Here is a 26,529-nt window from a genome sequence, read left to right as displayed (position 1 = left end):
GCAGTATGAATTGAGTGAGGCGCCTTGGAAGGTGCCAATTATGATGGGTATGGGATATGAGGTTACGACTCTCACGACTAAGGTTCTCGACCTGTACATACCTAGGACCTTGACTTTTTGCAGGTGTCTTTGTTACCATGATTAATGACCACTAGATATGTATTATACGGACTGGATCGGTTTCTGTTAGTATAGAAAGGTCAATGCAAGCACAGTCCACCAATGAAAGTAGCTTTCCTACGCCTGAGTTGAAACTAGGGTGAAATACTAGAGAGGTCGACGCTACCTGATCTACCGGTATTGACAATGATCACCCGATGTGGCGCTCATGCACGCTACTAATTCTCATCGCTGGGTAGTACTAATCTAGTCCAACCTTAAGTTAACTTGTCAATAATCTCTCTGCCCGAGAGCCAAGAATGAAACGGTGGTATCCGTAGCGTAGGGCATACTAGTCATAAGACCGGTGTCATTTGAGGACATAATCCCTCGCTCATGTTTTTAAGTTACAGACTACTAGTACTACAAAAAATCTGAAATAGGAAAGGATATCCATTGGGCAATAATAATATTCCCAGCCGGAAAACAGAACGCAGAACATAGCCCCGTTCTACTAATATTTTATCACTCCCAAACAGCCTTAGGTGATCAATATCACCGATTTCATTATTTGCTATGAATATTCGTAGAGAACCGTGGAGTTTACTGAAATCGATCTTGTGATAAAACCTTAATTAGTGGCAACATCCATGATAAAATCAAGAGTGTCATAGTCTGAATTCCGATGTTATTTCTTACATCATGCTTGTACGTTGTTCAGGGCCTAGTTGATCATACATGATTTCCCGAGTCATGGTGCTTTGGACGTAGCGGTGTGACGAGTCTCCGGAGACCGATGTAGGGTGTATTAACCGGGCTCTCGGCTCCAGTATAGAGGAACATGTCGTAGATCCAGCCGCCGAAGGTACATCCAAGGAAAGGGGCGATAATAGGGACCTGAACATTACCATCAGTGAGACATCGTCCTTCAGGGTACTATGCGAGGAGGGAGAAGAAAGGACGTACCCAGAAGTAATAATTCCCAGCCGTCCACACATGCGGACCATACCCGAGCATATAGGTTAGTAAACGGGGCCCGAAATCCCGGGCCAGGTTTATAGCGTAACCGGTCTCCCAACCGAAGCAGGCGCCGATGCCGAAGACGACGAAGAAGAGGGCGAGGGGCGTGAGGGGGCCGGCGCCGAGATTGGTGTCGTCTTTCAGGGCGAAGATCATGAACATGAGGATGGCGCTGGCGATGAATTCCGAGAAGAATTGGCCCGTCTGGGTCATGAAGGCGGCTGGGTAGGTGCAGAAGATCCCGGCTGTTGCGTTGGGCGAGTAACCTGGGACGGTGCGGATACCGGGGCCACCTTCGTAGACGTCGATGGCGGATTTGTAGTTGCCGTAGACGATTGCTGCGCCGCACATGGCGCCGAGGACTTGGGCGACGAGGTAGATAGGGAATTTTCGCCAGGGGAATTTGCGCAGGATGCAGCTGGCGAGGGTTACGGCGGGGTTGATGTGCGAGCCTGATATGCCGCTGGCGTAGACCCCGAGCATGACTCCGAGGCTGGGGGTTGCAGATATGTTAGTGTGGGTGTGGGATGGGTGTTTAGACAGGTTGGACTTACCCCCAGCCCCATGAGATGGACTGGTAGTCGCCTTTCTCGCCGTGGCTCAGGGTGACCTGCGCGACGACGCCGTCCCCGAAGAGAACTAGTATCATTGTGCCGAAGAACTCGGAAGCGCCGTCACGGATGTATTCTCTCGTCTTGCCCCATAGAAGCTGGGGGTGAGCGGGCTCCGTCTGATCTGAGCTGAGGGTGATGTCCAGCGCAGGAGATACAGGCTTATCGGTCGAGAGAACAGCAACATGCGTGCCATCCTGGTGATCCGTAGTAGTATGTTCGATGATTTGCTTCATGCTAACGAGAATGAATTAAGGATATTCCCCTACGAACAGGATATCGAGTTCAAGACAATAAGCATGGAAAGTACCTCTTGCGTGGTAGGGGGCAACGACAGTGTCTTAATAAAGGGAATGTGAATAATTCCGACGCCCTCGAATATCATGTCGCCCCCAATAGGCTTGATCCCTGCTGCATACTTTCAAAGAAATGAGTGAATACACCGGATAGCCTCGGCTACCTTCTCACCCGCCTCAGAAGACTTGGATAGACTGATCTAGCCAGCTTGGGATGAAGAACGCAACCGGTTGAAGAACAGCCCCCGAAGGGCCAATGCATGTTCAATGGCTAAAATTGGACAGGAGGAGGAAAGGGAAACGGGCTTAAGACGCCTGGTATCTGGAAGAGGATAACGTTTCCTAGTCTCTACTCCGGGCAGAACCTGTACATAGTACGGAGTGTACCTGTTCAACATTTTGAACTTGGCTAATAGCACTATTTAGAGGTACACCATTGGAAAGCGTAAAGGATCTCGCCAATTGCATGGAGTCTAGGCATGGCTTCATGTCATGCTCTCAGATTGTTTGCCGAATGGTAATGTAGAGAAAAAGCCTATTGATACTTGTGTCACTCTGTCATTCTGCTTGGGTGGTAGTCAGAGCAAGGATTTGGCGCTGTAGCTCTCGCTCATCGCCGGTAGTACGGATATTAAGTCGGACTGGTATCGGCTTTTTTGGTATTCTTGCCTTGGTGCTACACATGCATCCTGGCTGTTTCCATATCAAACGGCGTAATGGTTGCTCAGGGCAGTTGGTTGACGTCTCTTGAGGAATTAATGAGTGTATTGATTATCGCTGATAAAGCATGCGGCTCTGTGAGGGCCATGGCCAGGGTAAATGTCACATCTGCATTGGTCTCCACAACGTTCTGGAAAAGTCCCAGGATCTGGACATAGGGTTGAATACATCGACGATCGGCTGTAGTCCGTACAGTAGTCGATGAGCGAACCCCGCAATTTGTGGGGGTGGATCACGTTGGACTCCACAGCGACGATCGCAAGAGATGATCCTTTGGATCTGATCGAACAGTTTGACAGCATCGGAACATTCGCTATGCAGGCGCACGAATGCAAGGAAGTCATACCACCCCCAGCGACAAGGGGAATTAAATACGAGTCCATCGGATCGGAATTAATTCCCTTGCGATTTTTGGACCAGAACAGGTAAAGTCCCGTCAGGTGCCCCCCATCAAATTTTGCCTTCTCCCTACCAAGACGACTCAATTCTCTCAGCATATGCGACTCGCTGGAAACGGTATAGAATCTTTTCTACCCTGACCCATGTTTACTGGCCAAATTGTCAACGTGGTCCTCGCAGCATCACCTCTCACTCCTGCCCTCAGCGAATGAACGACATTGTTACTATTCACCTGAGTGCCGGTTCGGCTCAGCCACCCGTCCCTTTTCTTGTCGCTTTCCATCCAGTATCGTGTCACGCTTACTACTGGTAGTTGCCTTGGATCTAAGTCGCATTCCCCGCAGTTGATTCACTATGTAACGGAGAAATTGAACCGAAGGATTAATCCCGGTCATCGGTTCGCGGGAACCATATAAGTAATATGACAGCTTACTCTCCACGGTCGCTGTTTCTACTCCTGCTTCAGAGGGTTCGTGTCTTTGCTCGCTTTCCCACTTATCCTAGTTGTTTCTGTTACCAATCCATTGGAAAAGCTGCGCGAGCTTGTCACACGGCTCAGACACCCCGCTGGTCGCGAGACGCCCTAGTCATGCAGCCATCAGAGATCTTCGTGGGTTCGATTGACCAGGGTACGACCAGTACCAGGTTTCTGATCTTCAATCGCGAAGGGGAACCGGTGGCCTCGCATCAAGTCGAATTCCCACAGATCTATCCAAAATCAGGGTGAGCCCTTCTATTGTCACCGTCTTTGTCCTTCTCTTTCTCTTCTCATAGCTTCCGGACTTTCATAAGTTTAGCTGCTTGCGACTAATGAGTGACTCAGGTGGCATGAGCATAACCCACTTGACCTTGTGTCTTCCGTTGAAACATGCGTTGAACAAGCAGTTAAACAGTTTGAATCCACTGGATATTCTCGCAATGATATCAAAGCTGTTGGGATTACCAACCAGAGAGAAACTACCGTCGTTTGGGATTATGAAACTGGCGAGCCATTGTGCAATGCCATCGTATGGACGGACACTCGATCACAAGCGATTATCAAAGACTTGAAGGAGAAACCAGGGGCTTCACGATTACAGCAAATCTGTGGCCTCCCATTGTCAACCTATTCATCCTCGTCTAAGCTGCTATGGATGCTCACGAACGTCCCCAGGGTCAAGGATGCTTATGAGCGAGGTACACTAGCTTTTGGTACAGTCGACACATGGCTCGTGTATCGTTTGAACGGTGGCCACCAAGCAAATGTGTTTGTTTCGGACCCTACCAATGCGTCACGGACTATGTTCATGAACCTAGAAACTCTAGAGTACGACAACTCGCTCTTGGACTTCTTTGATATTCGAGGAAGAGTTCATCTACCAAAGATTGTTCCATCCTCCGATACCAAAGCCTATGGAGCTATCTCAGATGGAATCCTCGCTGGCGTCCCTATCATGGGTTGTCTTGGCGATCAATCCTCGGCACTTGTAGGTCAAAAAGGGTTCTCACCAGGAATGGCAAAGAACACATACGGCACAGGGTGTTTCCTCCTTTACAATGTTGGCGAAAAGCCTGTTATTTCCAAACACGGATTATTGGCCACAGTAGCCTATCATTTTGATGGAAAACCAGTGTACGCTCTGGAGGGAAGCATCGCTGTTGGTGGCTCGGGAGTCAAGTTCCTGCAGAACAATCTCGAGTTCTTCAAGGAATCCAAAGAAGTTAACGATTTGGCCCTCACGGTGGAGGATAACGGAGGATGCGTTTTTGTTACTGCGTTCAGTGGTCTCTTTGCACCTTATTGGATTGACGACGCCAAAGGAACCATCTGTAAGAAATAATCCCTTAATACTTTTCAGACTAGCTCCTAACAGGTTTTAGTCGGAATTACACAGTACACGAAAAAAGGCCACATCGCCAGGGCCACACTTGAAGCGACCTGCTTCCAAACGAAGGCAATTTTGGACGCGATGGAAAAAGACAGCGGCCACGCGCTGTCTGAGCTGGCAGTTGACGGAGGAATGAGTAACTCTGATCTTGCAATGCAGGTACGTTCATCACCCACATCCCAAGTTCGCGTCCTAAACTCGATCTCTTAAACTCTTGCTTTCCTTGTTAACTTACACTTCACAAACAGACCCAAGCAGACCTGATCTCCATTCCGGTCTATCGCCCTAAGATGCGAGAGACGACCGCGTTAGGTGCCGCCATTGCTGCCGGTCTGGCGGTTGGGCTTTGGCGAAATTTTGCCGAACTGCGCGATATCAACCGCGCTGGTGGTGCGGTCTTTGAACCTAGGATTAGCCGTCAGCAAAGTGCCGAGTCATTTGCTCTCTGGGAAAAGGCAGTAAACATGAGCAGGGGATGGGTTGGGAACGAAGTGCCACCCACTGTCCCGGAGACCAAGAAAGATGTTTCCGTTGCTGTTCAGCACAGTGATAATACCCAGATAGTCCCAGCGAAGGCCAACGGCAGCATTCTTCCCGCGAAGAGGCCGTTGCTTAGTATCTCCAGTGATCTGGACGATGCTGATGAGGACTATCTGTATCTGGAACTCCGGAGAGTCGAGATTCTGCAGAAACTGAAGAAGCTCACCAAGCTCAAGGTAGCCCTTTTGTCAGCATGAGAGCTATGGCTGGTCTTCAGCTCGTTCGTTCATACGATCACATTCCTACTGTACCAAAATGTACACTTGATGGTTGCGGAGGCAGACTCTTGGACCTTTACGATGTCAATTCACATAGCATATAATGAAGTTATGAAACAGAAGCTATTTACGGCACGCTCTTTAGCAATTTATATACCCAACTAAAGAATTGTGAACACCCATTATACGATCCCAGGATGCTGGGACATTCCACCACCTTTAATCAGTCGCGCACCAGCCAGTAAAACAATTTCGCTCATTTGGTAGGGCTCGCTTCTTCTGGCACAAAAAGACAGTTCAACTCTGAACCAGGACTCAAGGTGACTTCAAACCGCAGAACCGGATCCTCCACAACACTCTTCCCACTGACAGGGAAGGCCTTAATCTCGCGGAAGGCCTGAAGAATCCTCACAACCGTATACCCCATCTCGATAGTAGCAAACTGCTGACCAAGACAAATCCTCGGCCCGCCATTGAAAGGGATAAACCGCCACGGCTTCGGCTGCCACCCAGACAACCAGCGCTCGGGATGAAACTTCTCCGGATCAACATAACCAGGCGAACCAGGAGCATCATAATTTTCCGGATTCCGCTGCATAAGCATAGTCGAATACAACACGCGCGTATCAGCCCGAACCCCAATTGGCGAAAGCCCATCCGGCCCACCACCCCGAGGCAAGGTCGTATCCCGAAGTGCAAGACGAACATTAAACGGCACAACCGGATAAAGACGCATCGTCTCATTCAGCACAGCATTGAGGTACTTCATCTCCTTCAAATCAATATAACTGGGCTTCCGGCCCTTGGCGCCAACGCCTAGTCGCGACTCGATCTCCTGTCGGAGTTTGGCCACGACTTGGGGGTTCCGGGCTAGTTCGAAGAGACAGAAGGAGAGTGTTCCGGCGGTTGTGTCTCGGCCTGCGAGGAGGATTGCGACTAGTTGGTCGCGGAGGACTCGGGGGTCTCGGGTGAAACGTGCGAGGGAGTCGAGGAAGGTGTCTTGTTTGGATAGTTTTTGGTCTAGTTCGGCGGTTGAGAGGGAGAGGACTCGGTTGATGTAGGGTTGGATGAAGTTATCCATGATTTTGAGGTTGCGGCGGAATTCCCTTAGTGAGAGGAGGAATTTGAAGATCCTGTGTGTGTGCATGGTTAGTTGATTGGACGGGGACTCGGGGTTACATCTCACTGATGACTAGAAGGTTGTACGTACCCTAGTCGTGTGAGATCGGCCTGGCGATGTTGTACATAGCCGAATGCTTCACTGAACGAAGTCGTCGGGTTCTGGAGACTGTCCGTGCCTTGGCCCAGAAGATAGTCGGTAGCTGCATCCAGCGTGTAGCGGAAGAATAAGGGGCCAACATCCACAATTTTGCTGCCGGCCGGTGAATTTCCACCCGACAAGAAGGGAATAAGATGTTGGACATGCTTCTCGAAAACCTCAGTGTCCACAATTCGCTCACGCACAAACATAGGTCGAATCAGATGTCTCGAGCGAGACCACAGCTCTCCATCCGTGACGAAGATACTGTCACCCAGGAACTCTTTCCAGTCGTTGTGGAAGGGCTCGCCTTTCCCATAATCCGCGAATTGGCCCGCGAGAATCGCCTTGATGTTCTCGGGGTCGCGGGTGAAGATAAATCGAGACGAGATGCCTGCGCTGACTTCGGCTGTTTTGGGGCTGTCGATCTGCGATGCTCCCTTAGCTGTTTTGATTGCGTTGCCGAAGAACTCTAGGTCCCGGTGGGCTCTGTTGGCATTAAGGGAATTGTAGATAAAGTCCATGGCTATGGTCATGTTAGCGAAGTTGCACTTAGTGGGTCTTGGAAGTATGTATGTACTTACCATATGGAAAGCGAAACTGTATCTGAGGGGCTCTACCCCCCAGTCGTTTGATATGCATCGATACCTGTACTTTCCGCACTAAACAAAGTACAATAAAGACGCCCAGGAAGAGAACAGATGCCTTCCCAGGCGTCATCTGGTGGAGTAGTTCTTCAATCATGGCGAGTATAGTGTCGAATCTACTTCGACAGCACAATTCTGGGAGCTATGCGCTTTGGGCCAGGATCCCTAGTGATTCTTATAGTAGTCGAAAATCCTTCAGGCAGGTCAGCTATACCATTTGCACATGTTGATATGCATAAATTGGCCAGGAATTCCCCGCCAGTCAAGTCGCTTCCCCCGCATGCACTAGTGGCTTATGCACGCTTACACGTTTCCTCTTCGAGAAGGGCTTGCGAGCCCCACATCAGCTTGGGAAGTCTCGAAAGGGAGTTGCGAGTTGTTGCCTAGGTAGTCTTTCATATGATTCTGGTTCTTCTTCAGTCTGCATTTCAATATGGCACACGTGATTGGCCCGTGACTTCCATGCCCTTATTCGTACCTTGAGTTGATGCAAGACTAATGCCGATCTACAGATTGCGGGGACCGGCAGTGAAGAAAATGCTGTGGGGAGATTTGATAGAAGCCTGTGCATATGTGCATGTGTTAAAGTGCATTATTGTCCGTTTATATTATCTGGCCGTGTAAATACATAACTCCTAGAGTATTATACCTTAACAGAAATAAAGTGCCGTATCCCAACTCCAGCATAGATAGTGATGCATTCTCCAGCCTCGTTCAAGCTCGGCTGAACCCGCTCAGAGGTCTGGAGAACCATCCCATCAGTCCGCCAGCCTTGTTATCTTCCTTTGGCTGTTCTTCCTCTCGCTGTTCAACTCGTTGCTCAGCCTTCTCGGTCGGCCCAGTTTCGATCTTCGCAAGTCTCTCCTTGACGTCTCGCATCTCAGACTCCAATTCTTCGCGCATCTCCTCGCGCATCTCCGACTTAAACTCTTCAAACAGCTCCGTGATCCGGCCCTTAACAGCCTCCTGGTTCTCCGGCTCCGTAGCACGAGCATCATACTCAGCCATCTTCTCCTGCACGAGCTGCTGCATCGAGATTTTGAGACCCTTGGACTCACGAGCCTTCTGCGCCACTTTAGCCTTAGCGGCTTCCCTCTCCCTCTTGATGGCGCGGGCGGTTTCCTCATCCCTCGCCTCCATAGCCTCCTCCATGCTCTCCTGCAGATCAGCAATCTCCCGATCATACTTCCTCTTAATCTTCAACAACTCTGCCTGAACAAACTGCCCAGCATCCGTCTCATCCAGAGTCTTCTTCTCCTCCACCAGCTCATGCACAATATGCAAAACCATCTCCTCATTCCTCCTCACCAACGACGACACAATCGCCGACGCACTCTCCTTCGACCCATCATGCTGCATAACATGTCCCCCGGCCTCAATAATCGTCTTCCAAAACTGACTCTTCAACTCCCCCTGTCTCCGTTCCCCAAGCGCCCGCCCTGCCTCCGTCGGCTCCAGGTCCCCCCACATATTGGTCACCAGCACAACGCCCGGAAAGCTGCGACTGCCACAGAGTTTTTCGAACATGTGCAGGTTCTTCATCGCGGAGCCGCCGAGTCGGGGATCTGTGATGCGGTGTAAATAGACGATGCCAACAAGACGCCAGCGCTTCTCGTGGATCATGGCGAGGAAGCAGGAGATTTCTTTGAGGATTTCGGTGTCGGAGCGATCGGTGTCGTCGAAACCGGGGGTGTCGAGGAGGATCACGGTGTTTTTGGTTTCGGGGTGCGAGAAGCTGAACATGTCTGTGTGTGTCGTATCTATCAATCTTCTTAGTATCTATCCTATCTTCATCTTTTTAAGGGAAAGGAGATAGAGAACTTGAACTCACGAGACTGCAAATTATGTCCAATTCCCACCGGCTGATCCGCAAGAAGGGAGATCAGGGAACTCTTCCCGGACCCCGTGACGCCCATTACTGCGATTACGACTGTGTCATCTCTGGGTAATCTTGTTAGCATTGCCTGGGTATTCAGACTAAGTGAGTAGGCTCTTACTGTTGGGATGCCGTGTCCTTTTCGCGGAAGTGGACGTTGTGGCTGTTGCGTCGTTGTGTAGACGCTTCTGGTATTGCACCCGATGCGACAGATATTCGCCGGGGAGGTTTCGAGATGGGTTCTGTGGAGCTTCGGCGGATGCCTGCGAAGTAGCCTTTTGTTGTCATGGTGGGTTTGTGTGTGTTTCCTTGAGGAGTGGTTATTTTGGTGAGGGGGGTAGTTAGGACTTAGGGTTGAAGTCAAGAAAAGTTACAACGGAAGGTAAGAGTATAGGAAGAAAGAAGAAAACAGGAAAACACAACAAGTAAAACAAAAAAGCCAGAAGAAAAAAACCATAATTGTATACTCACAAAATCAAACCAAGTGAGGCATCATCTCAAGGCAAACATCAAGGCCCAACAACATCTCGCCAGGCATACATTCATGACTTGTCTAGGGTTCTCGCCTCGTCGTTCAGACCCGAGACTGAGTTGGCAACGCCCCAGTAAAGCAATCCCAAAACGCCCTAACCCCTGCTCGCTGCGTGTCACCACAAAGCCAACAGCTGAACCTGTGCAGCCAAAGTGGATATTGTGTGTTTGTTGTTCGTTTCCTCTTACTCCTCTTCATTACGCAAGTGTTGCAGCTAATCAATGGCTATAAGGCAGCAAGACCAAAGATGTTACCAGACGGGATTGACACGTCAAAGTGTGGAATGCGTGTCTGTCCATGATACATACGCCTCGAGAAGGCTAGAGAAATCCCCGTTTCCACTTGGCTTAAATGCCTTTTCCAGTCTTCTAAGTTGAAGCCGGAGAATTAAAGATTTAATTAACAATCAGTCTCTCTCTTTTTTTCTTTCGTTAAAGTCTACTGTCCCACATACCCTGATTCCGGACATACTACGGACTCCTCAAAACATTGTCTTTTTTTTAGATTATTGTGCTGGGAATATTGTCATATTTATTATCTTCAAGATGCATTCGGAGTCAGAATCAGGCTACGAGTCCCAAGTCTCGATGGACGAGCCATTCACCCCCATGTTTAAAAAGGAACATCAACATGATGGCCAACTACCAGATATCACGTACGTATATTCCATGCAGATTCCACTAATCCACTTACCGTTTTACTTACGTTTCTGCTTCGAGATAAACAGACCAGACGACCGCGTGATTGCAGTGATGGGGATAACAGGTGTCGGAAAAAGCACCTTCATCTCACATTTTAACGAAGATGCCCTCGTAGGCGATAGCTTGATGTCCTGTAAGCCATTCCATTTTCCATTTCCCCAATTCCTCACCTACCTGTCTCTAAAAAAGCAATCCCACTTACCAAACTCACCAAAAACAGGCACAACAGAAGTAGGCATCCACAAAGCCCAAATAGACAACCAAAGAATCTACCTAATCGACACCCCGGGCTTCGACGACACCACACGCTCCGACACAGACGTACTCGTCGAAATCGCCGACTGGCTCCGCTTCTCCTACAACTCCAACATCAAACTGGCCGGAATAATCTACCTCCACCGAATCAAAGACGTGCGAATGGGTGGCGCCTCCATCCGCAATCTAATGATGTTCAAGAAGCTCTGCGGCGAGAAGTGTCTCAGCGGGGTGGTTCTCGCCACGACGATGTGGAGCAACCCGCCCACGGAGAAGGAAATCAAGCGTGAGAGCCAGCTGAAATCGGAGCGGAAGTTCTGGGGCGAGATGATCGGGCATGGAAGTCGGGTTTTTCGCCAGGATGATGGGGTTCGCTCTGCGACGGAGATTATTCGGTATATTTTGGGGCGGCCGCAGAATGTGACGCTGCGGATTCAGGAGGAGATGGCGAGTGGGAAGTCGTTGGGGGAGACTGCTGCTGGGAAGGAGGTGCAGGCGGAGGTGGAGCGGTTACGGGCCAGATATGAGAGGCAGTTGAATGAGCTGAGGAAGGAGATGAGGGAGGCTGAACGGAGACAGGATCTCAATCATAAGAGGGAGATTGAGGCCGTGAGGGCGGAGCTCGAGGAGGAGTTGAAGAGCAGTAAGCAGCAGCAAAGCATCTTACGCATGGACATCGACGAGCTACAGAGGGAACGAGACGCGATGCATCAACAGGAGCTGTCGCACAGAGAAGCTATCGAGGAGCTACGGAGACAACGCGACGCCGAACGAGAGGAAATGTACGAAAAGGAGATGGCCCACAAAGAAGCCCTGCACCAGCGAGACGCCGATCTCCGAGTCCTGCGCGCCAGAGACGAATATGAATCACGGTTACTGGAGCTGGAAACGCAAATGGCGCGAGAGAAAAACCGCCGAAGTGGATGTGTGATGATGTAGTTGGGGTTCCTGGTATGTGTTCAAACTTCGGTGGCCATATTTTTATTATTTCTTACTATTACCTTTCATTTGTGTTCATCTTGGGCGGATTTCTACCTGTTTCCTGTTTGTTTACATAATATATCATATCATATATCAAAAGATAGGACATTCAAAACACGAAATAAAAAAATTATCAAATAATCCTAAATTATACTATGTGATAAAACTACCCCTCAATCGGGCGTCACCACTGACACTTTCATGCCCTAACCAAATCCAATTAAACCCCATCAGGCCGAAATCAACTCCCAACATGCTATCCATACCAAGATATGTACCAAGATACCAATCCTTCTATTCTTACCCCACCAGCGGACTGACATGGCTGCCTAGAAAAAAACACACCACAGCCAGCGAATCCCTCCAGTCAACATACAGGGCAGTGGACACCAGATAAGAGACAACATGCTTCTGCTTCATTTTTCCTCTCCACCTCCATGGAAAGTACATTATCAGTTCATCTGATTGGTACAAGTAAACGCCACGTCAGGTTTGCCTAGAGAGTCTCCTGTTTTTTTCCACGTTGACTAAGGGACGGAGGGGGCGAGAACGGGAGCCCGAAGCCTCACTGTTTTTACTAGTAAGTGGTATGTCGATCTTAGGGAATGACATCACTGTGCATAATATGGACTGTGTACTTGTGTACTTGTGTATGTATGTGTGTACATTGTACTGTACTGATAAGTGAGAAAATGATGTGTATTACTTTGTACATGTTGTTGGATATGGTGGGGTTTGCTATAGATTATCATTAGGGTATCGGGGGTCTGTATATTTTTTATGCTTGAGATGAGGATGGGAATATACTATGTCCCTTTGGGCTGGATGGTTGCGGCATGTTAGGGCACCTGGCTATATTTCTTACAGAAATTAATCGTGCTACTTATCGAATTTTAGCAGTCAATACTCATTATGTTGCGCGACTGCCCAAAGCACAATGACTAAAGTGTGGCTTTATTTGCGAGGTAGCCCTTTACTCGAGACGAGAGGAGGAAGAAACAACATAGACTAAATCAACATTCCCAATTACCTTATAATCTCTAGATACTACCAAGCCAAACAAAGTCCCTCACACAGACCATCCCTTTTCCAGCTTGCTTCGACCAGCTGCCAACTGCGCAAGAGACGTAATCGTAGCGCGCCCCATGATATCAAACACAGCAACATCAGCCTGCATCTCTTTCGAGAACCAGCTCCGAAGTTCGACTGCAACCAGCGAATCAACACCATATTCATGCAAAGCCTTGTTCTCGTCGATATCACCTTCGGAAAGCGAGAGAACCCTACAAAGCTTCAGCGTGAGAGCCTCCGCAGTCAATGTAGTTGCCTCCGCCGACGATGTAGCACTCTGCAACGCGGCAGCGATATTGACTCCGCGCGCCTGACCGTGCTGGTCAACTTCTGACGCCTGGTCAAGCTGTAAAAGCCCGAAAAGTGGTTTCTCGAGCCAATACGCCCTTCCGGCACCCCGCTCCATCACCACTGGGTGTACACCGATCGCTGTCTGGCAGCTAAGCCCGAGATCCCGGGCTACGACGGGATTGCAATAGGAGTCGAGCAAAGCGTGGAACTGCGCCTCGGTGACCGGCTCTAGGACCGAGTTGTTTCGCATCATTTCCCTCAGTTTTGAATCTTTTGCAACCGCCCCGGCAAACGTGAAGAGGCCCAGATCAAGAGATGTGGCGCGCTCGCCGGTGCTGACCCGGTAGTGGGCAAGTGCGTCTTGGAAGGTGTTACCGGCGGCATAGTTGGCCTGTCCTCTGGAGCCGATCAGGCCGTTGATTGACGATAGCAAGATGAAGAAGTCCATTCCCTTGGGAAGGAGCTCGTGGAGGTTCCATGACCCTTGTACCTTGGGGTTGACTGCTGTTTGCCAGGCGGTGTATGACATGTCTTCGTACGAGACATCCTATGGTAGGGGTTAGTATACAGAAGACTTGCTTGAAGCACAGGCTACACTTACATGTAATACCATCGCACCCTGAATACAGCCTTTGATCGGGGGCATGTGTGATTGACAGGCGTCGAGCGCTTTGCGGAGTGACTGTGCATCGCTCACGTTGCATGCCGGAGCCATGGCCTTAACGCCGTGGCTGTGTAATTGATCAAGCAGTTTACGTCCCTCGGCGCTGGCTTCACCAGATCGTGACAGTAGGAGAAGGTTTCGCGCCCCACGAGAAACCAGCCAGTTAACAGCATTCTGACCAAGGCCACCTAATCCACCGGAAATAACGTATGTAGCATTAGGGTCAAAGAAAGAGTTGGGTTTGGGCTTTAGGACAGTCTGTTTACAGGTCAGCAGGCTAAGATTGGTGAAACGATGGAGTAAGTGGATAACTCAATGCTTACCATGACTGGGTCATCTCGACGCATCTCAATAACCAACTTACCATGATGCTTCCCACCTTGCATCAGTCGAAAAGCTTTCTCCATTTCACAAACACCGTATGTGGCAATTGGACTTGGGGGTTGGAACTTTCCCTCCACGAGCAAGGCGAGGATCTCTGCTAGTGCAGAGACACAAGCAGCTGGGCGGTCCCTTGCCCACGACCCTAGATCTAGACTAATGAAGGTTGTATTCTTCGCAAATTGAATCATCGGAAGCTTGCTGTTCGAGAGAATGTCCTTCTTGCCAATCTCAATGAATCTACCATACGGGGCAATGCACTCCCATGACTTGATGAGGCTTTCACCGGAGAGTGAGTTAAAGATTATATCAACACCTTTCCCTGCGGTTTGTTGGAGAATCGCCTGCGAGAAAAATGTGGACCTGCTCGAGTAGATATGGGATTCCGGGATCCCGTATGTTTGCATTAGAAATTTCTTCTTGCTTTCAGAGCCGACTGTAGTGTGGACCTGGGCTCCGAAGTGCTTCGCGATCTGTATCGCTGCTTGGCCCGTTCCGCCAGCTCCAGAATGAACGAGGACGGATTCGCCGGGCTGAATTCGTGCGAGTTCCTTTAGCCCCATATACGCAGTAATGAAGTTTGCAGGGACAGCAGCCGCAGCAGGCAGGGAAATCCCTTGAGGGATATGAACGACAGGATCTGTCTCGCGAAACCGCAGATGTGTTGAGTAGCAGTTGGGTAGAAAACCGACAACTTTATCTCCTGTTTTGAACTTATGACACGCTGTGCCAACACGCGTAATCGTGCCGCTGCATTCGAGGCCGATGCCCCCGACATTAAGCTGGCCCAGGGCAATAAGAACATCGCGGAAGTTGACGCCCACGTAGCTGACTTCAAGCTCCACTTCGTTGGCGGCAAGAGGCTGGTCGCCCCATTCGGCTTCAATGAACCGAAAACCGTTCGTCATGCTGGAGGATGAAGTATCAAGACGCAATTGAGTCCCACAGCCAAATGGTTTCATTATGGCTTGTTGTGGGTTTGTCTGAGCGGAAATCGCGTTGTTCAGAGGATGATGGTTAACTATGCGCCCAACTTGCAGCACCCCCTGATGCTCATTATATTCAGAATCAATAACTGAAGAGACTGGGGAAAGAATGTGCGATATGAGATCTAGCACTAGTCGGTGGTGAGGGCGTCTTTCTGTCTGTTGTCGTTCAAGAGAAAGAATGTAGCGATCTCGGCCTCCATCCTCTTCAGACAATACTCTGAATAGACCTTCAATGAGGTGTAGATGTGGTCGCCCAATGTTCGTTCCTCCTCCTTCAGTGACCCAGAGGGTGTTCTTGGTTGAGAGGAGAAGGGCCTGGAGTCTCGTATACACTTCTTCCTGCATATCACACAGTACTGGCTTGCTATATTCAAGCAAAAAGACTCTTAATAGATCATCAGAGGACCCCGTTTCCTGAAGTGAGACACATTCTACCGTTGAACCTGTCAGTTCTCGACATCCCTCTTCAAGTAGCCGTGCAAGCTCAGTCTGAATTCTGTCAGTCGGGTCATGAACGATTTGAATACGATGACCTCTGGCAGCCTCTGGAATCTCTTCAGTAGCAGTGGCAATGATAAAGGCATTTTCTTGGCAAGTAGCATTCTCGACATCAGGAAAGACAAGATCGCATCCTGAGAATCCAGTCTGCGATAGCAGCTCATGCCACTGTCGTTCACCTACACAAGGGCCCAGCGAACGATAGGATTCACACCCTTTGCATGTCAGCATCTCCTCCAATGTTCGTGGCTATCATGACATGGATGATACCTACCTAACCACCATCCCTCAAGGAGCCCAAATACATACGCAGAACGCGCGGGGTTGGTCATTTCGTTCATGATCAGTTTTCCGCCACTTTTTCAGGCTATCAGTAAAATCTATGCTTCTAAATGGGGAGCTGCTCTCATGTCCACTTACGGTTTTAGAAGCTTACGGACGTGGGTCAAAGTCTTAGTTAAGTCTGAAGTGGCATGAATCACCTATAATGCAGATGTTAGTGGGTATAATAAGATAGGGCAAATAAGAGACACCATCATGGGGCATACCAACGAAGCGACAACCATGTCATACGTGCCGCACTCGAAACCCTGTTGCTCAGGATCATATTCAACATCAAGCGTGTTGAAACCCATTCGATCTTTCTCCGCAGCAAATTGACTCGCTGCTTCGCCGAAGAACGAGCGCGAGATGTCTGTGTATTCCCAGTGAGCATATCTAGAAGTTTGTGATTCATCCTGCCCTCGCCCCAACGTGCGTAAGAAAATACGTGTAGCAGATCCCGTCCCAGCTCCAATCTCAAGTATTCTCATCTGTGGATTCACATGCGCTAATAGCTCGAGGTAGGCCGTAATTCGCCTAGAACTACTTGAACGGTCGAGCTGGGACCTCATGTTAATCTCGAATCTAGCTGATGCAGAGGATAGGACTTACCGTATCATAGTAAAAATCATCGATGAGACCACAGGTAAAGATAAATTCTAGAGGGTCCAGCTCCTCACACAGAAACTTTGTAAGGTTTCTAGAGAAGCTTACCAAAAATTTCCCCTGTGGGTTACTCTCATAAAGCCGTGTGTCTAGGGTCTGAATATACTCTATATCGTGGAAACGACTTTTCCATGGTTCTAAGGAGAACACGAGTTGACCATCGCTGAGTAGTCTCTTCTGGGTAGCTGCCCATTCGAGGTATTTCTTAACCTGCAGATTGCTAGGTGACAGACTCCTCTCGGCCAGAACGTCGAGAGCTTCTAGAAGGCGAGCAAGCAATAGAAAGTCCACTTCGATGAAAAATCCTTCGAGTGCGGAAGTATCCACACCTGGTTGTCGACAGATCTCGTTAATGTCGTCGTTTTTCAACAACCGGATATCTGGCTTCCATTCGACACGATGACAGAGTTTGTCATCTATGGAGTTGTGTGTCTCTGCTACAGCAAGCTCATTAACCGCAGTACATCTGAGCCCGTCCACGGTGACTATCGCCTTCCCTAGTTTATCATCATAAGCGGTGATATTTGCACATATATCTGAGTTGCCGGATGGTTCTACCCTTGTATGGACTTTAAAGATATCTTTGGTAGTGTTGAGACCATCCACAGATAGTTCTATGCTCTCGATGTGTGTTGGCACGGCGGTCGGTATAACCTCAGCACCGCATCTCGTCGTCGGCCAAAGTGCCGTTTGGATTAGTGCATCTAAGGCTGTAGGATGGATTGTCTCATATGAGGTTGATGGCCTGTTGCTCACCTCACCAGTAACACATGTATAGTCGCTTGGGTTGACACTCAAGGCAGTGATTCCTTGGAAAGCGTCACCATACTCATAACCACAGGCTTTCAGATGAGAATATAGCGCTTCTACTTCGGCGGGAGAGGTGCATTCCTTGCTAGCTTGCAGATACGCGTCAATCTGTTGGCTGGCTAGATCCCGCTCAAGGTGGCCACAGTCGACAGGGTCTGGCTTTTCCGGATAATATGCAACTTGAATGGTGCCCGTACAGTTTGACACCCAGGATGAATCTGTATTCATGTAGAGCGCAAACTCATACCAGTGTGATGCTGCAGATGTAAGTGCCTTAACCGGACGCATATGGAAGGCTGTTTCCACAGTTTCGTTCTGTTCCTGGATTTGGATTGCAGCATGGAGAGTCACGTCTTTTATATTGAAACTTGAAATCTGTCGGCCAGTGATGGCCAACTGCTTTGCTGCCTCAACAGCCATGATGACCATTCCCGCTGCCGGGTAGAGTATGGTACCATTGATCTACCATGATAAAGACCCTTTGTCAGCGTATATTTATTGTAATTCTCGCTGCCTTGCATAATTCACCCTGAATGAGAGAGCATCTAACGCCCAAGGAAACTCACTTGATGATCTCGAACCCAGGGCATCTCAGACAACTTGATAATGTTTCTCCATCGCGGCTCAAGAGGGTTCCAATTGGGATCCGGCGTTCCCAAAAGGTCATTTCTGCCGATCTTGGGAAGTCTGTGATTTCTGCTTATTTGGCTCTCATGCCAGTAAGACTTGCTATGGTTAAAAGCATACTCTGGGAGATCTGGTAATGATTTAAGTAGGCCCTTTTCTTCGAGACTTTCGAGATTGTTCACAGCGCCAAGGTCGATTGAGTAGCCAGCTGCATGCAAATAGCCAGCCGCGGTCATAATAGTGTCAGTAGCTGGCACACCTCTCACGAGAAGCGAATGATACGCCACTGACTGCCGGTTTAAACTGTTCAAGTTCTCTTTGATAGGTGCTTGTAATGCGGAATGGGGACCCAGCTCAACCAAGTGATGGATTGGAAACGCCCGCCGATGACTGCGGTCAAGCTTCCGTCTAGGCGTCTCTGTATTTGAGCAGAGAGTGAACAAAGCATCGGAGAACTTTACTGGGGAGACCATATTGTGTACCCAGTACTCAGGAGCTCTTAAGTCTTCTGGTTTGATCCAGGTACCCGTGACAGACGACACCATTTCTATGGGCGTCTTGTGCTCGGTACCCTTCTCCAATTCTCCCATGGCGCTTTGATATTGGGCGGCGATTTCATGCATTTGAAATGAATGGTAAGCAACTTTGACCTTCAACTTTCGACAAAAGATGTTCTCTGCACTAAGTGCGGACTTGAGCATATCGATTTGCATCTCCTCGCCGGAGATCGTCACACTTTTAGGACTATTGATACAGGCCACTGTCAACCTCAAGATTTCGCACTCACCAGCTATTTTCTGCAAATATAGCCCAACATCCTTTGGGGATAATGCCACTGCAATCATTGACCCTTTGACATAGCTAGACTTTTCCAACTGGCTGCTCCATTTACCACGGTAAAAAGCGATCTTCCAAGCGGAATGCCTATCTATTGCAGAGGCACAGTATCTGCAGACCGTTAGATCATGAGGATAAAAGAACAAGAGGCAATCCAAGGGCATACGCAGCTGCAATCTCCCCAGCCGAGTGGCCGACTACAGCCTTGGGGGAAATCTTGAAGTGAGAGAGAAGGTCAACTAAGCCAACTTGAAGCGCAGTACAAAGCGGCTGGCTGTATTCAGTCTTGTTTACGTTTGACGATTCCTCTGGCTTTTGAAGTTCCTCTGAAAATGAATCAGTTCAAGATTCTCCACCCTCTTATCAAGAACGCTGTGGTACAGGACGTACCTAAAAGATCCCATTGGCAACCCAAGGTCTGGAGATACCTATTGGCAGCTTTGACACTATCACGAAAAACAGAGTATCCGCTTATCAGCTCGCGGCCCATAGCGTACCATTGCGCTCCTTGCTGCCCACAGATATTAGTTATTGTGTATGGGAGTGCTGTAAACTAACTCACCCCCGTGAATACAAATGCCAGGTTGGGCGATGAAACAGACCGACACGGCCGAGCAAACTTATCCACTATGGCTGACCAGTCATCCGAACATTTCACGGTGGCAAAAGTCCGCCATGGATGGTGGTTTCTCCTGTTAGCTAACGTGTATGCCAAGTTGTTCAAGTACGCCTTCTTCTCCTTGTCTGTGATATGAAGCGATGAGAAGAAAGATCTCCATTTGTCTTGGATACGGGATATTCCATTCTCATCGGCAGCTGACCAGACCAGCAATTTTGTTTCTTCGGCTATAGTTTCCAGAGTCCCATTTGTGAGATGAGACTCTACGCACATGGTGCTCAAACGAGCGGTGGTATTGTGATTGCCCTGTAAGCCATTGATCTGCAGGTAGTTCAAGGCATCGTCTAGCACAATATGGATATTTGAACCACCAAAGCCAAAGGAGCTGACTGATGCCCTTCGCAAGCCATCGACTGGCCAAGCCACTGGTGTTTGAGGTACCTGCGGTTGTTAGCCTAGCGGCTACCAGACATGAACAACGCTGGAAACATGCCTTTATATGTAGGAATTCATCATCGATCCGGTGGTTCAGCTTTTCGAGACCCGCGTTTGGTGGAATAATTCCTTTTTCTAAGGCAAGAACAACCTTGATCACTCCAGCTACACCGCTGGCGCCCTCTAAATGTCCAACAGAGGACTTTACGGATCCTCTGTTGTATGGCTTAGCACCGGGTTTCGAAATTGATATCTAGCCGCAATACTTACATGTAGAGCGGGTCATCAGCTGAGCGGTAGTCGCGAAAGATGCTCCCAATTGCGCGGGCTTCAATAGGATCGCCCACCGACGTTCCTAGAAACAATGTGAGATCAGCCTCTCTCTTTGTACACAGAGTGTTTGGTTAAGCCAATGCCGCTTACCTGTGCCGTGGGCTTCAAAGTATCGCGTTGTTGCCAGGTCAAGACCTCCTCTCACATAGGTGTCGCGGATCAGTTTCTCTTGCATAGTCCCACTGGGCTGCATAATCCCGGGCGTACGTCCATCCTGGTTCGAGGAGGTGGATCGAATAACGGCTCTTATAGTGTCTCCATGACGGATAGCCTCTTCCAGTGGTCGGATCACTAGGACGCCAACACCTTCACCTCGTGCATAGCCGTTCCCACGCTGATCAAAGCTATATGAACGACCATCCTTCGAAAGTAAGCCTAAATTATCAAGACAGAGACTCATTTCCAATGCCAGGATAGTATTACTGCCAATGGCCAATCCCTTTCTCAAGTTAGCGCAGTCTATCATGCCAGGCTCATTTTAACCGTTCTTACCATCGATGAGTTGCCACTCCAGATAGATTGACAGGCCAAATCAATCGCCATCAAACTGCTGGAACAGGCAGTATCAACCGTAGCACTTGGGCCTTGCAGGTTGAAAAACCAACTGACACGATTTGACAACATATTCATAGACGTCCCAGTAGCATGCCATTTCGGCAATGTCATAGGGTCTTTTACTTGCAACATATTGTAATCATGGGAAAAACTTCCTGTAAAGACACAGGTCTTGGAACCTGATGCTTCCGCCATCGTAATTCCAGCATTCTCAAGGGCGCGGTAAGAGGCCTCCAGTATTAATCTCTGTTGCGGATCCATGGCCTCTGCCTCAGTGGTGTTTATTGTGAAGAATCCAGCGTCAAATGCGCCCAAGTCTCCTTTCATGAAATTTGCTCCCCGTGTTGAGAGCCGGTCCAGACGCTCACGATCTGGGTGATAGAGAGCATCGATATTCACCCGATCGGGAGGGAACTCGCTCGCGGCGGCTCTTCCCTCCAGAAGCATCTTCCAAAAGTCCTCTGGTGTCACAGCATCTCCGGGAAACTTCAGTGATATGCCCACAATTGCCAGCGGCGGCAGGCCCTGCTCTGAACAGGTGGACATGGTTGGCATACAAGACAATTCGATAAGTGAGCAGTAACCCTGGATACAAGCAGATCTCAGGTAAGTTCCTATGTCAATGTAGATGTTCTGTTGGATAATACTACCATATAGACCTGTGCTTGCTAAGTAGTCTCATCAGTTACTCTTCTTCGAACATAATCGCGAATCTTGGCAGTTTCTCTCCTTACTGGATGCTTGCACCTAAGAATGCCTCGCCACGTCACTTGTTATGATATTTCGACAAGTCACATACAGTGAGAGAATCTAAGACCTGTCATTGGACTGCTACCGCTTTTGGGTGATGGTAGGCCTGAATATAACCGATATCTATAAGCGATATCGATATTGACTTCAGTCAGAAAATAGCGTGACCCGAATTAAGACCTGCAAGCCGCATTACACTCGTCACCCCAATGACTAGCGGCATACAGTTCCAAAGAGTAAACCAATGCATGAAAAGAAGTAAGTTTTGGGCTGACCATTAGAATTTTTGGCGATTATTGCCTTTAGGGGAAAGCGCCAATGCAGCTCTATGTGGAGGTGTCCACTGCGGCTGTATCTTTGGAGAATCTCGTCTCGGTCTTTCCTCTTCACAACACCTGCTTGGCATTTAATTATTGGTCGACTCAGTCCCTCTAATGTAGGGCTTCCCATCTGCTGCAAGAAAACAAGACAAAAGATAAGCGCTACGGGCTTCTATCTTGGCTCATTTCTCATCTCAATGAAGTCCCGCCCCCGCGCTAGGGCTGTCCGTTTTCTTAAAAAATAAAATAAAATAAAATAAAATATGCACTTGATATAGTGACAGAATACCCTGTACATTCCAGGGTATGTTACAGAATTGATTGCACTCGTATATACTTGACCTGGTATGGCTATATAAATTGATCGGTTTATTTAGACACCTCGAGCCCCGAGATAATCCCTTATGCTTCCCTCTGTCAGAGGCAGACAACACAAAAGACTACTATTTCCACCTTTCATGCTCTTTGAGTCTAGACTCCGAACTTATTCGATCGGTTTCCAGCCAAAATGAGGTTTCTTTGGTACATTTCGTCGACCCATAAACTCATGGTTGATTTGGCTAACCTTCCCTAGTCTACATGGCATTGGAAGTAATTCCCAGGCAAGCAATGTCATTCTGAACTCATTTGGGCTTTACAAAGGTTTACTGATATCATTGCTTATCTCAGACGTTTGAACAGCAAACAGGTAATGAAACCAATACCGTTAGCTGCATTCCAAAAGTTCCCAATAGCCGGGTAAGCTGACTGCATGCCCAGCGGCCATTCGATACGAGCTTGGCACCCAACATACCTATGATTTTGTCGAAGGGGCACTGCCCTGGGAGTCGTGTAAGGCCGACCTTCCACCCCACATAGTCGAAGGTTTTCTGACAATAGAGTACGTAGCCATCAAAAATGTCACCAAAACGGATGAGGCAACATTCACATTTTGTGACCCTGAACAGCCGCATTCATGCCGACAGGCTGCTCGCGACATTGAGGGATACATCAATGAGGAGGGCCCTTTCGACGGAATTATTGGGTTCAGCTTGGGAGCAACCATGGCACTTTCGTGGTTGGTGAATTGGTATCAGACCAAGCAGGCGAATGGGTCTGAGGTTGCGCCATTTAAAGTGGCTGTCTTTTTCTCAAATGCCAGACAGCCATTCGATCACGATGCACTTGCGATGGACCGCATTGCATATTTGGATTCTGTCCAAATGGGTAAAGTGATTGACATACCTACTGCCCATATCTGGGGATCGGCGGACCCACAGGCTGAAGAAGCACAACGAGCTGTGAACTTTTGTGATTCGGAAAGAAGATCCATCTTCGTGCATGAAAAAGGCCATGAAATTCCTAGTTCAGTGGAGGACACAGTATCCATAGCGAAAGTGATCAATCGGGCCATCTACCAAGTCGAGGGGAAATGAGCGCTGAGACCCCTTGCAGGAAAGTGTCGATGTGTGGCACCTATGCTAGCGAGATATAAACCAATACATCGGTATGAACGCGTAGTTACAAAAGCAAAGTTTTGTCTCACTATCCTGTAAGGCGACCTGCCCGCATAATATTTCCTTTTATTGCATTCTGCATGCTCCTTAGGTCCTGCGCTCCAGCCTTACAGTCTCATGTTTAGGTACCCTATTTGTAGCTTACGTTCATACTCCAGTAACTCCACTGAATAATAATCAGCATCCTACAGTGTCTTACGCATACTGCCTTCCCATTGTAGCTACCAGTCAGGATGTCCCCGGATTCTGAAATGACCATGTCCGAAAAGCAGACTCCTGAGGGTGTCAGTGAGACCACCAGTGAAGACCCTATCGAATGGGATGGTGCTTTACATGGGTTTCCCTTATATCTCGGGGCCCTTGGGTATGGGAAAATCTGTGCGAACGAGCTGCATGTTTGCTAATGTTATTATGTCTATATTTTCATCAGGCTCGGTCTGGCTCTCTTCCTCACAGGCATCGAAGCTACTATTGTGAGCACATCCTTGGTTACCATCACCAATGATTTGGACGATTTTGGTCGAAGCAGCTGGGTTATCACATCCTACCTGCTCACCTATACAGGTACCCGATGCGGTCCAACGACGATAGAATAAATATCTCTTGACTAAGCTTCTTCACTATAGGATTTCTTATGATCTGGTCGAAGATTGGTGATATTTGGCGGGTAAAAACAAGTCTTCTCGTTTCCCTATTTATGTTCACGGCATTCTCCGGCGGCTGCGGTGGTGCACAAAGTCTCAGCCAACTGTGCGTTCGTCCTTGTTTCCCCACTGTGACTCTCGATGGAGGTAAACTGATCTTATATACGCAAGAATCATCTGCCGGGCATTTCAAGGGGTAGGCGGTGCTGGTGTATACTCTCTCACGCTATATTCCTTTGTCCGTATAGTCCCCTACCGACAGTACGACACCATCAGCTCTGTCGCCGGCGGTATACTGTCCCTTGGTCTTGTCCTTGGCCCCTTGATTGGAGGCGCTGTTGCTGAAAAAGGCAGTTGGCGCTGGGTTTTCTTGTGCAAGTACGATCACCTCATTACTACCATCCTTCACGTATTCTGATGACAGCTACAGTGTGCCAGCCGGGGCCTTTTCCTGGGTACTATTACTTATCGTGCTTCCAGCTAACTTCCCCAATGCTCCATCGGCTCAAACAGCCTCATCTAAGTACAAGGGAGCTGGGATGAAGATAAAGACTTTCTTCCAGCGGGCAGACACCCTTGGTGCTCTGGCCTTGTTAACTGCGTCATCATTTGCTATCGCAGCCCTGCAAGAAGGTAATTTTGAGTACGCCTGGTCATCTGGCCTTGTGATCAGTTTTCTAGTTATCTCAGGAATCTTCTGGATTGCATTCCTCTTATGGGAGTGGTTTATCAGTAAGAAGGACCTCGATATTTACGCAATGTTTCCCTGGAGACTGGCGGGTAACCGGATCTTCCTGGGCGCTGCCCTGTGAGCAACCCTTTGTCCATGATGATGGCTCTTTCATGGACGTGGACTTATCAGAGTAACAGGGGATTTTTTACAACCGGTCTCCCAATGACTGTCAGTATCATCATGATTCCTCAGCGGTTTCAGATCGTCAATAGCTGTTCCCCTATCGACGCCGGAGTCAGGTTTCTAGCCTACGCGTTAAGCAGCCCTGTTGGTATAATGACCTGCTCTGTACTAACCGGGCGCCTTAAGATACCATTCTGCTACGTTGCACTCGGTGGTATAGTCCTCCAGGTTGTTGGTCTCTTCTTATTTTCCGAGACCGCTTTCTCAACAGACATCTCAGCTGCACAGTACGGATACCTTGTCCTGGCCGGACTAGGAACAGGTACCAGCGTCGCGGTATTCTACATGATGGTGCCGCTTGTGGTCGATGGTAAAGATCAATCAATTGCCTTAAGCACCGGGCTCCAGCTTCGAATGCTGGGTGGTGTTTTGGGCGTTGCAGCATCTACTACCATTCTGCATAACTATCTCAGGAGTCGATTGTCGGTGACCCTAGATCCTGACCAAGTCAGCCTATTGCTCTCCTCCAGTGATGCTATTGGAATATTTTCGCCCTACATTCAACTACAGATCCGCCAGGCTTACTCGGTTGCCTATAGTGCACAGGTGAAACTTGCGGGAGGATTCTCCGTGGCTCAGTTGCTATCTGTCGCGATGATATGGAAGCGCTCAAATGTGCGGTATCTCAAACGTTAGCCATTTACCTCATGCCTGGACATGAAGGCTTGCTTGGCATAATAGGAGCTAGTAGCTATACGTTCAGGGTGGCTGGTGCTGCCTTCGGTGCGGACCGCAGTGGTATGTGAGATCCTGGGTAGGACTCCGTTTCCGGAAAAGAGTCCTATATGGTCACGCAAGGGGCTGTTTACAGAATACTATCCCTTCTTCTACATTTTGCTCAAGAGTCTGTAGTACAGTGCACATAGCATTTCCGTTTGAGTGCAGCTTTAAATTGTTGTTGTTTGCTCTTTTTTTCTCTTTTCTCTGTGCAGGTATGCTCTACCTAAGAGCAAGCAAAGTGTAGTGCTTAAAAGTCTAACCTTATCGACGTTGAACGCTTGAGCTCTTGTCTCTCTGGGTATCCACATACTTTGTCGATCACATATCTTTTCATTCCCTTCATTTCAGTTTGGTGAGAGATCACAGTCACTATCCCTTCCGGGTTCCAGCCATTAGGTAAGGGCGTCGATCTGGTATGCACGATCTGTCAATATGATAGCCCAATCATCTGTATTCATAGGATTCTACAGATTCCACACGCTCATAGACTGAATAGTATGGCCCAATTGGATGACTGAATTTGTACTCTACTATCTGGATTTTAGCAGTCTATCAACACACCTCC

The 26,529-nt window shown here is 48.7% G+C and overlaps 8 protein-coding genes across 8 annotated transcripts; 4 read left to right on the top strand and 4 right to left on the bottom strand.

Moving 5' to 3' along the window:
• Positions 1-245: 245 nt before the first annotated feature.
• F9C07_2277048 (aquaporin-like protein) lies at positions 246-3,071 on the bottom strand. The gene is made up of 3 exons (XM_041289333.2): positions 1,674-3,071; positions 1,066-1,612; positions 246-996 (listed from the first exon to the last, which is right to left on the bottom strand). Exons 1-3 carry the CDS (start codon positions 1,964-1,966, stop codon positions 832-834), a joined length of 1,005 nt encoding a protein of 334 aa, XP_041142303.1. The 5' UTR covers positions 1,967-3,071; the 3' UTR covers positions 246-831.
• Positions 3,072-5,925, top strand: F9C07_2277047 (ribulose kinase). The gene is made up of 5 exons (XM_041284562.2): positions 3,072-3,614; positions 3,679-3,868; positions 3,969-4,954; positions 5,006-5,172; positions 5,262-5,925. The coding sequence occupies exons 2-5, from the start codon at positions 3,735-3,737 to the stop codon at positions 5,748-5,750; spliced, it is 1,776 nt and encodes a 591-aa protein (XP_041142302.1). The 5' UTR covers positions 3,072-3,614; positions 3,679-3,734; the 3' UTR covers positions 5,751-5,925.
• F9C07_2277046 (cytochrome P450 alkane hydroxylase) lies at positions 5,926-8,245 on the bottom strand. The gene is made up of 3 exons (XM_041289332.2): positions 7,614-8,245; positions 6,982-7,555; positions 5,926-6,904 (listed from the first exon to the last, which is right to left on the bottom strand). The coding sequence occupies exons 1-3, from the start codon at positions 7,771-7,773 to the stop codon at positions 6,028-6,030; spliced, it is 1,611 nt and encodes a 536-aa protein (XP_041142301.2). The 5' UTR covers positions 7,774-8,245; the 3' UTR covers positions 5,926-6,027.
• On the bottom strand, positions 8,246-10,019 carry F9C07_2277045 (P-loop containing nucleoside triphosphate hydrolase protein). Its single transcript, XM_041289322.2, has 3 exons — positions 9,674-10,019; positions 9,508-9,617; positions 8,246-9,436 (listed from the first exon to the last, which is right to left on the bottom strand). Exons 1-3 carry the CDS (start codon positions 9,838-9,840, stop codon positions 8,391-8,393), a joined length of 1,323 nt encoding a protein of 440 aa, XP_041142300.1. The 5' UTR covers positions 9,841-10,019; the 3' UTR covers positions 8,246-8,390.
• F9C07_2277044 (P-loop containing nucleoside triphosphate hydrolase protein) lies at positions 10,020-12,174 on the top strand. Its single transcript, XM_041289330.2, has 3 exons — positions 10,020-10,739; positions 10,812-10,918; positions 11,006-12,174. The coding sequence occupies exons 1-3, from the start codon at positions 10,630-10,632 to the stop codon at positions 11,977-11,979; spliced, it is 1,191 nt and encodes a 396-aa protein (XP_041142299.1). The 5' UTR covers positions 10,020-10,629; the 3' UTR covers positions 11,980-12,174.
• Positions 12,175-22,256, bottom strand: F9C07_2277043 (polyketide synthase module). Its single transcript, XM_071510223.1, is given in 16 exon segments — positions 12,175-13,930; positions 13,985-14,305; positions 14,371-16,130; positions 16,190-16,272; positions 16,336-16,397; positions 16,464-16,796; positions 16,849-18,174; positions 18,279-19,287; positions 19,343-19,502; positions 19,567-19,687; positions 19,739-20,236; positions 20,256-20,445; positions 20,501-20,585; positions 20,654-21,002; positions 21,056-21,786; positions 21,853-22,256. 15 exon segments carry the CDS (start codon positions 21,671-21,673, stop codon positions 13,091-13,093), a joined length of 7,755 nt encoding a protein of 2,584 aa, XP_071363609.1. The 5' UTR covers positions 21,674-21,786; positions 21,853-22,256; the 3' UTR covers positions 12,175-13,090.
• Positions 22,257-22,604: 348 nt separating this feature from the next.
• On the top strand, positions 22,605-23,686 carry F9C07_9863 (serine hydrolase FSH). Its single transcript, XM_071511952.1, has 5 exons — positions 22,605-22,710; positions 22,763-22,790; positions 22,858-22,876; positions 22,948-23,019; positions 23,077-23,686. The coding sequence occupies exons 1-5, from the start codon at positions 22,697-22,699 to the stop codon at positions 23,601-23,603; spliced, it is 660 nt and encodes a 219-aa protein (XP_071363608.1). The 5' UTR covers positions 22,605-22,696; the 3' UTR covers positions 23,604-23,686.
• Positions 23,687-23,712: 26 nt separating this feature from the next.
• On the top strand, positions 23,713-26,432 carry F9C07_2277040 (permease of the major facilitator superfamily). The gene is made up of 6 exons (XM_071510222.1): positions 23,713-24,048; positions 24,115-24,248; positions 24,311-24,434; positions 24,500-24,706; positions 24,759-25,136; positions 25,199-26,432. The coding sequence occupies exons 1-6, from the start codon at positions 23,918-23,920 to the stop codon at positions 25,878-25,880; spliced, it is 1,656 nt and encodes a 551-aa protein (XP_071363607.1). The 5' UTR covers positions 23,713-23,917; the 3' UTR covers positions 25,881-26,432.
• Positions 26,433-26,529: the final 97 nt, after the last annotated feature.

Source organism: Aspergillus flavus, chromosome 2 (assembly GCF_009017415.1).
Source record: "Aspergillus flavus chromosome 2, complete sequence".
NCBI lineage: Eukaryota > Fungi > Ascomycota > Eurotiomycetes > Eurotiales > Aspergillaceae > Aspergillus > Aspergillus flavus.
Note: the sequence above shows the minus strand (reverse complement) of the source record. Positions and strands in the feature narration are given on the sequence as shown.

Bases quoted from the DNA above. Each gene is read 5' to 3' on its own strand.
- F9C07_2277046 (XM_041289332.2), bottom strand. From the start codon at position 7,773: ATGATTGAAGAACTACTCCACCAGATGACGCCTGGGAAGGCATCTGTT. The intron at 7,556-7,613 runs GTAAGTACATAC...ACATGACCATAG, and splicing joins ACAGTTTCGCTTTCCATATG to CCATGGACTTTATCTACAAT. The intron at 6,905-6,981 runs GTACGTACAACC...GCACACACACAG, and splicing joins GCCGATCTCACACGACTAGG to GATCTTCAAATTCCTCCTCT.
- F9C07_2277047 (XM_041284562.2), top strand. From the start codon at position 3,735: ATGCAGCCATCAGAGATCTTCGTGGGTTCGATTGACCAGGGTACGACC. The intron at 3,869-3,968 runs GTGAGCCCTTCT...TGAGTGACTCAG, and splicing joins CAGATCTATCCAAAATCAGG to GTGGCATGAGCATAACCCAC. The intron at 4,955-5,005 runs GTAAGAAATAAT...AACAGGTTTTAG, and splicing joins CGACGCCAAAGGAACCATCT to TCGGAATTACACAGTACACG.
- F9C07_2277043 (XM_071510223.1), bottom strand. From the start codon at position 21,673: ATGCCAACCATGTCCACCTGTTCAGAGCAGGGCCTGCCGCCGCTGGCA. The intron at 20,446-20,500 runs GTAAGTATTGCG...GCCATACAACAG, and splicing joins GCTGATGACCCGCTCTACAT to AGGATCCGTAAAGTCCTCTG. The intron at 16,273-16,335 runs GTAAGTGGACAT...AGCCTGAAAAAG, and splicing joins GTCCGTAAGCTTCTAAAACC to TGGCGGAAAACTGATCATGA.
- F9C07_2277040 (XM_071510222.1), top strand. From the start codon at position 23,918: ATGTCCCCGGATTCTGAAATGACCATGTCCGAAAAGCAGACTCCTGAG. The intron at 24,049-24,114 runs GTATGGGAAAAT...TATTTTCATCAG, and splicing joins TTATATCTCGGGGCCCTTGG to GCTCGGTCTGGCTCTCTTCC. The intron at 25,137-25,198 runs GTGAGCAACCCT...TCAGAGTAACAG, and splicing joins ATCTTCCTGGGCGCTGCCCT to GGGATTTTTTACAACCGGTC.
- F9C07_2277044 (XM_041289330.2), top strand. From the start codon at position 10,630: ATGCATTCGGAGTCAGAATCAGGCTACGAGTCCCAAGTCTCGATGGAC. The intron at 10,740-10,811 runs GTACGTATATTC...CGAGATAAACAG, and splicing joins GGCCAACTACCAGATATCAC to ACCAGACGACCGCGTGATTG. The intron at 10,919-11,005 runs GTAAGCCATTCC...CACCAAAAACAG, and splicing joins AGGCGATAGCTTGATGTCCT to GCACAACAGAAGTAGGCATC.
- F9C07_2277048 (XM_041289333.2), bottom strand. From the start codon at position 1,966: ATGAAGCAAATCATCGAACATACTACTACGGATCACCAGGATGGCACG. The intron at 1,613-1,673 runs GTAAGTCCAACC...TGCAACCCCCAG, and splicing joins TCCATCTCATGGGGCTGGGG to CCTCGGAGTCATGCTCGGGG. The intron at 997-1,065 runs GTACGTCCTTTC...GGTAATGTTCAG, and splicing joins CTGGGAATTATTACTTCTGG to GTCCCTATTATCGCCCCTTT.
- F9C07_9863 (XM_071511952.1), top strand. The intron at 23,020-23,076 runs GTAAGGCCGACC...TAGAGTACGTAG, and splicing joins GGCACTGCCCTGGGAGTCGT to CCATCAAAAATGTCACCAAA.
- F9C07_2277045 (XM_041289322.2), bottom strand. From the start codon at position 9,840: ATGACAACAAAAGGCTACTTCGCAGGCATCCGCCGAAGCTCCACAGAA. The intron at 9,618-9,673 runs GTAAGAGCCTAC...AAGATTACCCAG, and splicing joins AAGGACACGGCATCCCAACA to AGATGACACAGTCGTAATCG. The intron at 9,437-9,507 runs GTGAGTTCAAGT...GAAGATTGATAG, and splicing joins TGGACATAATTTGCAGTCTC to ATACGACACACACAGACATG.